Source organism: Cryptomeria japonica, chromosome 9 (genome assembly GCF_030272615.1).
Source record: "Cryptomeria japonica chromosome 9, Sugi_1.0, whole genome shotgun sequence".
Lineage (NCBI taxonomy): Eukaryota > Viridiplantae > Streptophyta > Pinopsida > Cupressales > Cupressaceae > Cryptomeria > Cryptomeria japonica.
Genome location: NC_081413.1, coordinates 248,266,057 through 248,280,390, shown reverse-complemented (window position 1 = coordinate 248,280,390; position 14,334 = coordinate 248,266,057). Strand labels below are relative to the sequence as shown.

The following is a 14,334-nucleotide window of genomic DNA, read 5'->3' as shown; positions in this document are numbered from 1 at the left end:
GTCTTTGAAAATTTTCAGAATAAAATTTCAAAAATCTCTTCAAAAATTCTGAAACTAGAATGACCTAAAAATTTTTTTTTGAAAAAATCTCACTAGAAAAACTTCAACAATTTTTTTCAAATTTTTTTTTTCAAATAAATTCCAGGTAGGGGCTTACGAATTTTTATTACATAATTCTCCACACCCTAAAGAATTCCATCGACCCATGCTGATACCATGAAAAATAATTGAATGATATTGAATTATCAGATGAATATTAATTACGAATATACAACGTATATAAAGAAAGTACAAGACGATGTTCTAAAAAGAACGAATTGTTAATATCAGATGAATATTAATTACGAATATACAACGTATATAAAGAAAGTACAAGACGATGTTCTAAAAAGAACGAATTGTTAAACTAAAGCTTTATCATGAAGCTAAAACATTTAAAATGCTAAATAAAGCTAAAAAGCCAAACACTAAAAATCAAACTATGCGTTCTTATAAAAGAAGCAATAGTTGCTCTTAAAAGACTAAATGAACTAAAATGCTAAATAAGGCGACAACTAAGATGAACTAAAAAGCTAAATGACTAACTAAATGACTATTAATAGAACAACTAAAAAGGTAACTGACTAAAAAAATTAATTATTCTAATACCCTCCCTTAATGGTCACTATATCAATTAAGTACATGATAGAAGACACTGTAGGTCTTTTGATCACAAACGCAAGAACACTCCATTGCTGTGGAGACCCTCCTAGGATTTGCAAAGTGGTAATGACCAAGTAGCTGATTCCGAATGACTGATGTAACCCTCACATGCGAATTATTGAGCCTGAAACCATGATTTTGAGGAAAAATCAGCAAACCCTCCAAGGAGCAACAAATGAGATTTTAGATAAAAACCACAAAAACTTTTGCAGAAGAGTACTGAGCACTATTTGCTCCAGCAACTCCAAAACAGACTACAAGATACCATGGTTGCAAATGTTAGCCCCAACATGCTAATGCATGATAGCCTCGGTAAGATAAATGATTAAATGAGAGATAAAAGAAGTCTCTCATTCAAACATTTATTATCGTGAGGGGGCACGATCAAGTGATGTCTTGATCGGCCATGTCCAAAAGACATGGCCGGTCAAGGTATCGCTTGACCGTACCTAGTCCACTACATATACCAAATGAAATGTATGAGAATGGACATTGAAATAAAAATACTCCTCCTCTCCTGCAACGTAAAAGAAGACAATCAGATTTATACAACAATTCAGTGATAGATTCACTAATAGATAATACATAGAACAAGATAAATTTTAATTCTGATCCACAAAATTAACATGGTATCAGAGCCAGGTTTCCTTCTATAAAGCCTAACCGCTTGAAGGAAGATCCGATTAAGATCAGATTGATATCTCCTTGAAAGTCTCGACTATGGCCACATTGCAAGAACTTGTCCTCTCAAACTTAAACTACAAGCGTCCCTTGCTGAAGTCAGAAATTCAGACGTATGTTCAGAAAAATATGTTCTCTAGAAGAAACTCAAGATACCTTCTGATTGAGAGGGAGCTTACTAATCAAGATTGAGCACTTCTGAGATAAAAATTGTAAATATTGATTATTATTATTAATACTAATAATTATTTTATGGGCCCTGTGTAAATCATAAGGAAGTGACGACTTCCAAATGATTTCTACTTGTATTTTGAGGTTATTGGAAGGTGACGATCTTACAATAACTCAAGATTGTGGATAGAATTGCCAACTGAGGCAATCCACGTAAAAGTTTGTGGATAGAATCGCCGACAGAGGTAATCCACACAAGAGCTTGTGGATAGAATCACCGACGGAGGCATCCACGTAAGAGCTTGTGGATAGAATCGCCGACTAAGGCAATCCACACAAGACGGCAATCCACGTAAGAGCTTGTGGATAGAATCGCCGACTGAGGCAATCCATGTAAGAGCTTGTGGATAGAATCGCCGACTGAGGCAATCCTCACAAGAGCTCATGGATAGAATCGCCGACTGAGGCAATCCACGTGAGAGCTCATGGATAGAATCGCCGACTGAGGCAATCCACACAAGAGCTTGTGGATAGAATTGCCGACAAAGGCAATCCACTCAAGAGTTTGTGAATAGAATCGCCGACAGAGGCAATTCACATCTTGAAACTATGGTCCCAAGATAAGCATCATACGATTTATGAATATTGCTCCCAATACCTTTTACATTTATCTTACCTAGCTAAGAGGGAGTGTTAATGCATGATAGCCTCGGTAAGATAAATGATTGAATGAGAGATAAATGAAGTCTCTAATTTAAACATTTATGATCGTGAGGGGGCATGATCAAGTGATGTCTTGATCGGCTATGTCCAAAAGACATGGCCGGGCAAGGCATCGCTTGACCGTACCCAGCCCACTACATATACCAAATGAAATGTGTGAGAATGGACATTGAAATAAAAATGCTCCTCCTCTCCTGCAACATAAAAGAAGACAATCATATTTATACAACAATTCAGTGATAGATAATACATAGAACAAGATAAATTTTAATTCTGATCCACAAAATTAACACAACTCTAGGTGTGACCCAAAACTGACGGCAACAAACCACGATTTTTGTGGAAAAAACCGTCAAACCTTGAAACAGGAACCCTCCAAAAGAGAATTCACATTTTTTGAGGAGAAAATCGAAAAACCAAGAAATCTGAGGTTACTAATCATCGTTTTTGTGGAAAAAACGGTAAAACCCAGATAACCAAAATCCCACGTGAACATCACGAATTACAGATGATAATTTTTAAGGAAAAATTTATAAACCCTAGTAACAATTTTTGAGGAAAAAATCGTGAAAACCCTAAAACATCGCACGACAAAACACCAAACATCACACAGCAAAACCCTGATTTTTGAGGAAAAAATCAAGCGAAACCCTCCCATGATTTTTTGTGGACAAAAATTAGAAAACCCAAAAAACTAAATTTTGTGAAAAGAATTAATAAAACCCATAATCAAAAACCTAGAAAATAATTTTTTTTAAGGCCAAACTTATAGAACCTATACAAATAATTTTTTAAGGCAAAAAATTATAAAAAAATGACAAATAATTTTTTTTAAAGGACAAAAATTTTAAAACCCAAGCAATATTTTTTTGGGGGAAAATCATGAAACCTGAAAAATAAATTTTTAAGGAAATGAATTATTAAAAACCCATAAATATTTGTTGAAAACCCTAGCCGTTTCTCTGAAATTCGGCTCCAAAATAAATCTCCATGACCATGCAAAAACCCAGACATTGCGCACTGCTTGCCCAAAATCACTATCCCCCATTGAAATATAAAACCCTACTGGAACAAGAACCAAAAAATCCCGCCCATTGCTGTCGCATAGGTCTAAAAAAAATGTGGAAAAAATAATTCCCACTGTCAAAACATGAAATCATGCACGACTCCTAGAAAACTTGACATGAAAGTAAAACGCAAGTTGTAGAAAAAATCCGCTGAAAAAAAATGTAGGTTGCAGAGATCGTAGGTTCAGGAAAAACGTGGAAGGAAATCGTGCCACTGCCATACCACACAGCTGAAAACCCTCGGCGAAAATCACGCCTAGATCATGAAAAGTATGATCTATAGACACGAAGAAACACGGGCAAAAACACGACCCTACAAAAAGTTGCCTAGAAATTCCACTGAATTTTTTCAAAACCCTCTCTCATAGGCACAAAAAAAACCATGAAATTCCTTGCTCTGAAAATTTTCAGACTAAAATTTTGAAAGTTCTGAAACCAGAATGACCTAATTTTTTTTTTTGAAAAAATCTCACTAGATAACTTCAACAATTTTTTTCAGAAAAAAAATTGATTAAAAAATTTCTAAAAATAAATTCAAGGTAGGGGCTTACGAATTTTTAATAAAAAATTTGCCACACCCTAAAGAATCCCATTGACCTGCTTTGATACCATGAAAAATAATTGAATGATATTGAATTATCGGATGAATATTAATTACGAATATACAATGTATATAAAGAAATTACAAGATGGTGTTCTAAAAAGAATGAATCGTTAAACTAAAGTTAAAACGTTTAAAATGCTAAATAAAGCTAAAAAACAAACTATGTGTTCTTATAAAAGAGGCAATAGTTGCACTTAAAAGACTAAATGAACTAAAAAGCTAAATAAGTCGACAACTAATATGACCAACTAAGAAGCTAAATGACTAACTAAATGACCATTAATAGAACAACTAAAAAGGTAATTGACTAAAAGAATTAATTATTCTAATAGTAAAAAGGTGCTAGTTTTCGTCGAATACCGCTTTCCACATGATTCCATCATCAAGATCACAGAGTGTGATCCGAAACGCACACACACACAATCTAATCCATAAGCAGTAATACTTGAAGATCAATTCTTCTTAGGAATAAAAGAACTAGAAAATTGGGATAGTAAACGAGTGGCTAGAGAGGTAGTCAAAGAAATAGGTCCATGCATATTCCACCATAAGATTGGGTCCTTTTGTGCCATAGTCATCCTATCTATTTTGGCCTCTTCAGAATATCCTCTAAGAGTGGCAAATTTTGTCCACAATATGAATGATGTTGACTTATGTAGAATTATAAATCTTTTGAATAGTCTTCATGAACCCTGCCTTTCACCTCAACATTTTGTATATGTGTAATTTTTCTAGGCCTTTGCATTTACCACTTTGGGTTCAATGCATAGGCAGCTGTAATGTTCCCATTTTTGGAGTAATAATAATTAATTAATTTAATTAGTTAAGTAGTCCAAATAATTGATATCTCTTATGGATAGAGTGATTAATTATTTTAATTAATAATATTAAGTTAATTATTTATAAAGTTATCAAATAAATCAAAATATTAAAAGATGACTTTATATTTAATTAATTTAATAAAGTGACTTAATTAAAATTTATATCATAAAGTCACTTAAGTGAAATAATATTATTTCTAGAAGCTTCTAGAGATGGACTGAAAAAGTATAAAGGGAGATCTAGTTGAGCTACAAGACAACTTGGAAAATTGATTTTGATATTGATTGGGTTTTGTGGAACCAAGGGGTTTCTGCAGAATATTGTCTTTGGGAACGAAAACTCCCATTGATAAGCATAACTGAGGGAGTGAAAGATCTCTCGAGGGATTGCATTGAGGAGGTGATACTTCAATCATCTCAATTGTGTTCAAAGAGTTCATTGTGCATCTCATGGTATTTTCAGACCATCCATATTTGGCATATTAGTGCATCGATTCTTATTGGACCCATTGAAGGTGAAAATTGGGAGATAATTGGTTGTGTGCAGGTCTGAGACAATTCGGGTTCCATCCTACATACCCACGATTTTGCCATTACTACTTAGCTGAAGCTCTAAGTCCTTCACTTGAGGTCAGCGCTAACCTTGGAAGCATAAGGCAATACATTATAGAAGGTATTTGGAAGGGGATAAGTGAAGTTGCAGGTGTATTAACAGGTCTGAAACAAAATGTACTGCAACCACCATTAATACGATTTTGCTGATTGCTCTTTGGATAAGCATCGAACTTGGAATTTGGGAATAGTGATTTGCTTGTTGGTGGTCAGCGATTCCTTTCAGGAGTAGAGAGGAGAGTTTGGAGCAGGAATTTAATTAATATCAGATCTTATGACAGCAGCAGGGGCGATTTGGAGCGAGGGTCGATTTTGCTCACTGGAGGCTCCAAAACTTGTGATATTGCTTGCTTCTTCAATTGCCAAGCTAGGCGATTCCTATCAGATTCTTTTGGCATAATTTCTTTGTACTTTCAGATAGATGTTAATGTCCATGGCTGTCATGTGACCTCTGATTTTCTGAGTAAATAATTGCTAAGTGTTTTCATTAGTGTGGATATTGTAAGAGATTGACCATTGTCTTTTGAATAAAAGGAGTAATAAGGTTGCATCTTAATTGTATATTGTCCAAAGGTTTCATGCCAATTGTTTGATGAAATTACAGCCAGCTGTAGGTCTATGATTATGCATCCAAATTGGTGTGATGACATTATAAACTAGTTGCACATTCATCCTAGGGAATTATGCTATCATTAAGAAGTTGTTTGTTAGTCATTCATTGATGAGAATTTGTGGTTAATATCTCCTAAACAAGTCTGAAAACTCTGAGACAGTCATACAGCATAACACGCAAATTATATCAACCGCATAATACGCAGTTTGACAGCCAACTGTTTGTAAATATTCCTTGCATATTCAGTCTATCTACTGCAGGGGATATTTCAGCAGCCATGCCCTAGGGAGTTTTGAGCTTTTCCCTTCTATAATGAATGGTTGGATATGTTCATCATATGGGGTCCTTTTTCTCGCTCAATAGCCTTCATTTGGTCAAGAATAGTATCAATGCACTCATGCACCTCTCTGAGGCTATGTGCATTGGCATCCCCATATCTAATCACTTTAAAGATTGGAGTAATGATGGAGACAATGAATTTTGTGTCACCTCAAAAACAAACAATCATTCATCATCACATCCTTCACCCTCGTCCCCTGCTTTGTCTCGGACTCAAGCCATTGATTCCATTATACCTTCATAACTATTAGTTGCAATGCTTCTTACAACTCAAGCATCCCCTCCAAGAGAATGAAATTAGATGGATATCTAGTCTTAATAGGTTTTGTGAATGCTTTCTTAGAGAATGTCTTGAAGAGTGCATGTGAAATGTGGTGGTTGTAGATAACCATTAGCACATCTCTAGAATCACTAACAACTGTTTTTATCCAACTAATTTTTCCCATGTCCTTGAGTGCATTATTCATGGCATGCACACAAGGAGGAGTCCACTGAATACTCAATTAACTTCCATGCAACTTTTCGCACACATGGGCTATATTTGTCACTACTTGCCCCACATTTTGTGGCCCAACCTTTTCTATAGCATCTTTAAGGGTTAAACTAAAATTCAGTATCTTGCAATGCCATGAACAATTGAAAGTGCTAAGAAAATAAGAGTCCTTTGTACATGCAACCATGATATTGATGAGTGGACGATGCCTAATCTGTCCACTCATCTGTGACTATGTTGCATTCACTTCTGACACAAGATTCCTTCATTTTCTCCAATAAAATTTTAATCTTGGAATAGTTTTTATGTAAATATTGTTGTCCTCACTTGAGTCTCCCCTAGTGGCACATATGATGGTCCTGCCCTTATTATCTTTGCTACAGTGTCCTTATAATGAGAGCTAGCCACATGGAATGGAATGCGAATGGCAAAGGAGGATTTGCCAATGGCATCATTTGCCTCATCCTTAAATCGCACATTGAATTAAATCTACTAGCATGTCTGGAGCATCACTAGTCATTCTACATTTCTCCTTAGACTTGCTACCAATGAACTATAAATATTAGAATATGTGCATGTGACCTTTTTAAATTAGTAGTAGTAGAACTTTGATGACCCCTTCCCCTTAGTGGCAAAGAAGTAGATGTAGGCGCATTTTGTTCACTACCACCCCATAATTTAGTTATCTCAGATCTATATTTGAAGTTTTGTGTCAACTTTTCACATACTTGTACACCTTTGCCTTGGATATGAAGAAGGTGATCATTAACTTTGGTAATGCTGCCCTTAAGTTCAAGCTTACAAAAGTGGCACTTCCACAATCTAGTGTCTCTAGATGCCCCAGGCTTTGTTTGTAACTTAGTTGCAAATTGATTTAAAACTTAAAAGGGACTCGGGATTGAAGAGATCCTTAACATATTTTTGTAGCATTTTGGAAGGGCAAGTACCATTTGCACTTCCATTTGCACTTCCATTGGAACTGCCGGCTTCACCCCTTTTTACTTATGCACTTTCATCAAGTGTATAATTGGATTCAGTTTCAATTTCTTAAACCTCTTGAGGCTGAACCCCATCCTCACTCATGCTGATAACAAGATTTAGTTGAATGATAGTTTGGATGTAAAGAATTAATTGTGAAATGGAATAAGATGTAGAATTTAATAGTAATTATGATGTTTTTATACTCGTCAAAATGTGTATCTTGAGTTTGGATTTTAGTGCTTTGGCAATGTATTACCATGATGGACCTAATAGGTAAAGTGAGTGCAAAAAATACAAATATCACCAACAGGTCCACAAGTTAAGGATCACTCACTATTACTCCATATTGTGGAGTAATGAGACCTTGATTGCTTTTGCTAGTGACACCAAATCAACTTGGTTAAATCCCCTCCCCTCTGCCCCCCTCCCCTTTGTATAGCAACGTGGTTCCTAGTAATGCCCCCCTTTATTTCATGTTGTTATTTTTGGTGTATAGTGTAATATAGATGAATTATTATCAAGGTTGCCTGGAGACCGGTACTGCTATTGGTACATCTATTTTTGAAAATAAGAGGTGAGGGTACTTGGAGATGCCATTTTTTCAAAATATAATTCAATAATTTATAAATGTATTACATTTAATTGAAAATAATTTAATTAGTGTTAGTATAGTCATCCTCCAAAAAATCCCCTTAATTATTGTTAGCATTCAAAACAAAAGTTCTATTATGTTTTCTATTATGTATTACATTTAATGAACAAAAATTGAGGTATTTATAATTTGTGGTTACCATTTTTTCAGTTCAGCATGCAGACACTTTTGTGTTTAAACTACTAACATCAGACTTTTTGACAGAATTGAGACCTTAGAATACCTTTAGATTTGAGATACAACTGCAGGTATGATGTGTTTCTGGGAAACGGTTTGGTGTGACTGAAAGAAAATTCAAACTACAAAGGCCTTCGTATCTGATTTCAATCCTGCTGCTCAGTTCTGCTCGTTCTAGAAGAGGCTTCATTTAAACTTTAATCTTTGTGTGTCTGCTCCAACAGGTCCTGTTTTTCCCTCACACAACGTTTTCCGACCCTTTTTGGCTTTTACTGACTCCATTATGACTCTTATTTTCACATTTTTTACTGTTTAATTTTTAGGTTTCTTGTTTTTTATGAGGGAGACTGCATCAGGACGTCTCCTGCAAGCACAGACATCTTCGACCACGTCTCAGTACCAGAGACATGTTTCTATCTCCAAGATGTGTCCTAGGGGGTCGGAGATGCATCTCCATACAACAGTGATTATTATGTTTCAAATTTTCCTTAAAATGAGAAAATTGGATTTGGGATTTATAGAGGCTCATAAAAAGGATTTTTTTACTATTTAGTGCTGTATTTAAGTTCCTAGGAATTGAACCTTGGGATGGGGTGCTTTTGGGGAAATTGGAGTGTGTAAGAGGTGTATTAGTACACCCTTAAAGCTCTTGGGAGGAGCATTAAATTACTAAGGTATGGGGACTTGAATTTAAGTACCCAAGTCAACCCATTTACTTTTCAAAGGGGTTAAGATGTGGAATGCACCGAACTTTTCTATGCCTTGGAAGGTGAACTCATGGTCACATGGGATGGGTATGGTTCATTTATTGAATTTGTAAGAAGGTGGGTGCACAGGTTTTGGGCTTGCCATGTGGCTCCATTCTATTGGATGGAGGAGAGTGACGCTGCACTCATTTTTATACCTCTTTCCTTGGCTTGAATAGGGTTAGATGATTCATTTTGTATACCTTTTTCTTAGTTAAATTTTGGAATTTTGGAGAAACGTGAGATTTAGAGAGCCTGAGAAAAAAACACCTGAGATTTTGGGTAGGGCTTTGGAGCTAAAAAGATGGAAAAGAGAGCTTGTCATCACCTTTAGCAAACTTGGAGTTGAGAGGTAGGCTTTCGTACATCTTTTTAGTGCTTTTTAATTTTTTGCACGTTTTCAATGTGGTAAGAAATGTGTTCCTTTTCATTTGTATATTGTATCATGTTTTTCAAATATTATTGTATCATGTTTTTTAAAAATGTCTTTGGGAATTTATGCTTGTGCAATAACTCTTTTGGTCTTTTGAGATTTTATGAAAAGAAAAGGTGTGGTAGACTTGTCATCAAGATTTATTATTTTGTAAATGTGTGTGAATGTTTGGGATTTTTCTTTTGCGATGGGAGTGCATTGTTTTCCATCTGTGTATTCAGACTCATGACTTTCATGCTCTTTTTGGGCCAGTTCTCCTTATTTTCCCACAATTGAACCATGTGTTTGGTTCATAGTTTCAATTCAATCCTTTGTATGTTTGTTCACGTGTTCATGTGTATAGACTAATTACTGCAGATTTGGGTGTTAGGGTTTGGTGGTTGAGGCCACCATATGGTTGGGAGGTAGCTATCTCCCATTGGCCATGAAGATATCGTTGGACCTTGGATCTCACTTCTTTGGTAAAGAGGTTGTTCTTGTGATAAAGCTTTTGAAGACCTACTTCTTGCCTTAAATTAATTTTTCAATTTAGAAATATTTGTGATGTCTATTGTATTGTTAAAAGTAGAGGAGAGAGTGAGATCTTGTCCTCGACTTGTAGATGGCAACTCTGGAAATGTATGGTGTTGCAAATTTGGGGATAATGTAATTGTTATTAAATTTTTTCTATGAAAAAGTTAAAGGATATATGTACCAAATGAGTAAGTTGGGTTGTAGATCAATTTTGGAAGAAGGGATTTTAATTTGTGGATAGGTTATGTTAGCATATTTCGTTGAATATTGAAAATGTCATTTGCTCAAACTTTGGTAAGTTTTAGCGATGCTTTTGTGATGCATTGAACCTGAAAATGAAAACAATCTTCATATAAAAGCATTCTCAGAGTAACTGAAAAGTTGTGGTTCACTATAGGGCAGACTTTCAGATACTTTAAGTCTGCCAGTGGATAAGGCAACAAAATTACCTGGAAACCCATGATCAAACTGCATGTTGTTCTAAGAAAAACAATCTGCAATTAGACTGCAACTATGCTGAAAAATTTGCACTCCAGTGTCTTGAATCTCAGGGTCCAGCAGTGCTGAAGACTGCAACTTCTTCCAAAAGCTAGTCTGGTCCATTGTTGTCTTGCATTTATTGTCTTTTCATTTGAACTGAATGACTGTTTGTTGTGTTTTAATGATTAGAGAGAATGATAGATCAAGGAATTGAATGCCCTTATGATTTTGATTTATATACTCCTTGTGAGATTTTGTAGCATGTCATGATATGTCACAAGTATCATCAAAGATATCTCTCTTTCTCTCTTACTTGTGCATTTTAAGAAAGGAAAGGAATAGTGTTAAGAGTTGAGAGAAGGTAGCAAACATTCCTTATTGAAGCTATGCTGATATGTTAGTGGAGTTAACATTGCACTTAGGGAATGGACATTGATTTATTATGCTTGTACTTTTTCTTCCCTACCTCATGCATTAGTGAAAGGTTAATATAGGTAAATGATTCATCGTCATTTTCTTTGGTTAACATAGATAAAGGTAGAAATAAAGGGTATTTATGTGATTTATTAGCCAAAAGTAAAATAACTTACATTTTTGCTCCCTCGTGCTCTCTCTTCATTGCGTGTCTTGTGAAAAAGGAAAGTGAATTTTCTTGTGTTAGATTTGATGATGAAAGCGAAGTTTCATCCATTAAATTGTATGTGAAGCATAGGATGAGCAGTAGATCATAGCAATGTTTTAATTACAATAATCAAAGGGGCCTTCTTAACCTTGGAGTAGAATGAGATGCTAGATAGATATATAGGGCACATATAATACAAATATCCAACCTCTCCTCTATATGGAGTGGGATGGGAAGAGTCTCTATCTCTCCGTGGTGGGTCTATCCTCGACAATTATTCTCTTGTTCCAATCCTTTGAAGTTGAACCAATCCAGTTTCTTCTTCCAGTGCTATGCTACAGTCTTCATGATGGTATGGCTTATAAATAGAAGGGAAATTGTTTCAGTGTCATTTTTTAATTTGTTATGCATTGTGCTTTGTTGAAAGGTTAATCAGGAGAGATTATCATGCATCACTAAGTTGTTTAGTGTAGAGCAACTGAATGAACTTGTATGCTTAATTAATCATATGTTTATGTTCTTGCTTAAAACAGTTTGACTATTTTAGGCTATGCCCTTCATCTTCCTCCTTGTGTTTGGGTTTGAGCTTGGTCAGCAGTACGAGTAATGCTCTTTTAGTGCTTGAGAACACTTTATTCCTTGCTAGTCCTTTTCCTTTCTGCAGTTGTCCCATAGGATTGGATGTGCCACATGGGAATGCGTACCACCCATCTCTCATCCACTTGTCCTAACCCCCTTCTGTCACATTTGTTCACTGACTGTATCTTCTGCACATGGTCTGTATCAATGGTGCCACACATGGTGACAGCGTGTGTTGTGCATTCCCTCATTGTGGCAAGCATTGATTAACAAAAATAAATAAATTTGTTGGTCATGTTTTGTGCATTACAAAATATGCGTATTGATCTATTGTTAAATTATATTTTTCACTCTTAAGCACCATTTTCGACAGATTGTGAATTATTTGTTAACTCAAGAGTTGCTAATGTAGCCTCTATTTCTGCAGGCACTATTTTATTCTGCTCTGCGGTGTGCTCGTGAGATGTTAACACTAGGAGATGGCTCTGCAGGTCTCATTCGAGCATTAAATAATAGGCTAATTGCATTGTCATTCCACATTAGGGAGTATTATTGGATTGACATGAAAAAACTAAATGAGATTTATCGATATAAAACTGAAGAGTACTCATATGATGCTGTAAATAAGTTTAACATTTACCCCGATCAAATCTCTCCTTGGCTGGTAGAGTGGATGCCTGATCGAGGGGGCTATTTTATTGGCAATTTACAGCCCGCTCATATGGACTTCCGCTTTTTCTCTCTTGGGAATTTTTGGTCTATAATAACAAATCTTGCAACTCGAGAACAGTCAGATGCTGTGTTAGATTTTGTTGAAGCAAAGTGGAATGATTTAGTTTCAGACATGCCGTTTAAAATATGCTATCCAGCTCTTGAAGGCCAAGAATGGCAGATCATTACAGGCAGTGATCCCAAAAACACGTAATTTTCTTTTCTTTTGGTGCAATAATTTAATCTATCTTTTTCATGTGTTTGCTATATTACTTCCTTGCTACCTCAAAATTCTGTTTTTCCATTTGTAAAATTTTCTAATATAGTGAAAAATTGACGAGATCCTTGTTTTCTTCATCCTAGCAGCAAATAACAAACCTGCACTGGAATTAGGGTTACCTTAAATAGAACTATTGCTCAAAATAATTTGTAGATGAGGCACTCTTTTCCAAAATCCTTTTCTTACCTTTGGGTAACCCCGGCATCTTGTTGCAGGCCCTGGTCATATCACAACGGAGGAGCTTGGCCCACATTGTTATGGCAGGTGAGCAAGATATTACTGGTCTAGTTGTAAAATATAAGCTTGTAATCACAAAGCGTCAATAACTTTAATAATATCATACAAGTCTTCTAGGCTGAAGCTCTTCCATGTTGCAGCTTACGGTAGCTTGTATTAAAATGAATCGGCCAGAACTGGCCAGGAAAGCAGTGGGAGTTGCAGAGAAGCGCTTATCAAAAGATAGGTGGCCAGAGTACTATGACACAAAAAGAGCACGTTTCATAGGCAAGCAAGCACACCTTTATCAGACATGGTCCATTGCAGGGTATCTTGTTTCCAAGCTTCTCCTCAGAAATCCTGAAGCTGCAAAGATTTTAACTTGCGAGGAGGATATGGAATTACTTGATGAATGCAATTGTCTACTAGAAGCCAATCCTAAGAGAAAAAGGGGACGTAAGAAGTCTTCTAAGAGTTATATAGTCTAAATCTCTATTTGTTCGCCTAGAAAGGAAGCTGCAACACTTAGTTATAAGCTTCACAATTAATAAATGTTAAAGTTTGCTATTTTGCGCAAAAATCATATTCAATCTAATCACTTCGAGATCTTTTCGAGTACAAAATTATTTGTGTTTTACAATTAATAAATATCTATTTTGATATTTTGAGCAAAAATAATTTTTAAGTCAGAATTTGTACGATAGTATTGTATCATGTAATTCTTTTCATTATTTAGCAATTTTCGGTGTTGCCAATCTCATAATTTAATTTTTAAGCGAGTCAGACGAGCAAAGCAATGGAAACAATAGTAACTTTTTCTTTTCTTAAAGGGGTCCAATATCAAATACTATGTCAAACATTTTAACCCTACTTAGGACCAATAGTAACTTTTTCTTTTCTTAAAGGGGTCCAATATCAAATACTATGTCAAACATTTTAACCCTATTTAGGACTACAATCAAAAGACCTACATAGGAATGGAAATAAAATGGAAAGTAAAAATGTTAATCGTTCAGATAAGAACAAGTTCACACCAACTTAGATGTGAGACCGAAAGATGGATGATACCTAAAGAGGAGTGCTCAGACAAAAGGTGTAGATATTGCACTTAAGAAGTG

General features: G+C 35.5%; 1 protein-coding gene across 2 annotated transcripts in view; it reads left to right on the top strand.

Annotated features, from left to right (window-relative positions):
* LOC131049996 (neutral/alkaline invertase 3, chloroplastic) overlaps nt 1-13,878 on the top strand; it is a 29,763-nt gene extending 15,885 nt beyond the window's left edge. For both annotated transcript variants that reach the window (XM_059211211.1, XM_057984118.2), the window contains 3 exons: nt 12,437-12,930; nt 13,216-13,264; nt 13,378-13,878. In XM_059211211.1, the coding sequence (XP_059067194.1) occupies nt 12,437-12,930; nt 13,216-13,264; nt 13,378-13,704 (870 nt within the window). In that variant the 3' untranslated portion in view covers nt 13,705-13,878. The remainder of the gene's footprint in view (nt 1-12,436; nt 12,931-13,215; nt 13,265-13,377) is intronic.
* The last annotated feature ends 456 nt before the right edge of the window (nt 13,879-14,334 follow it).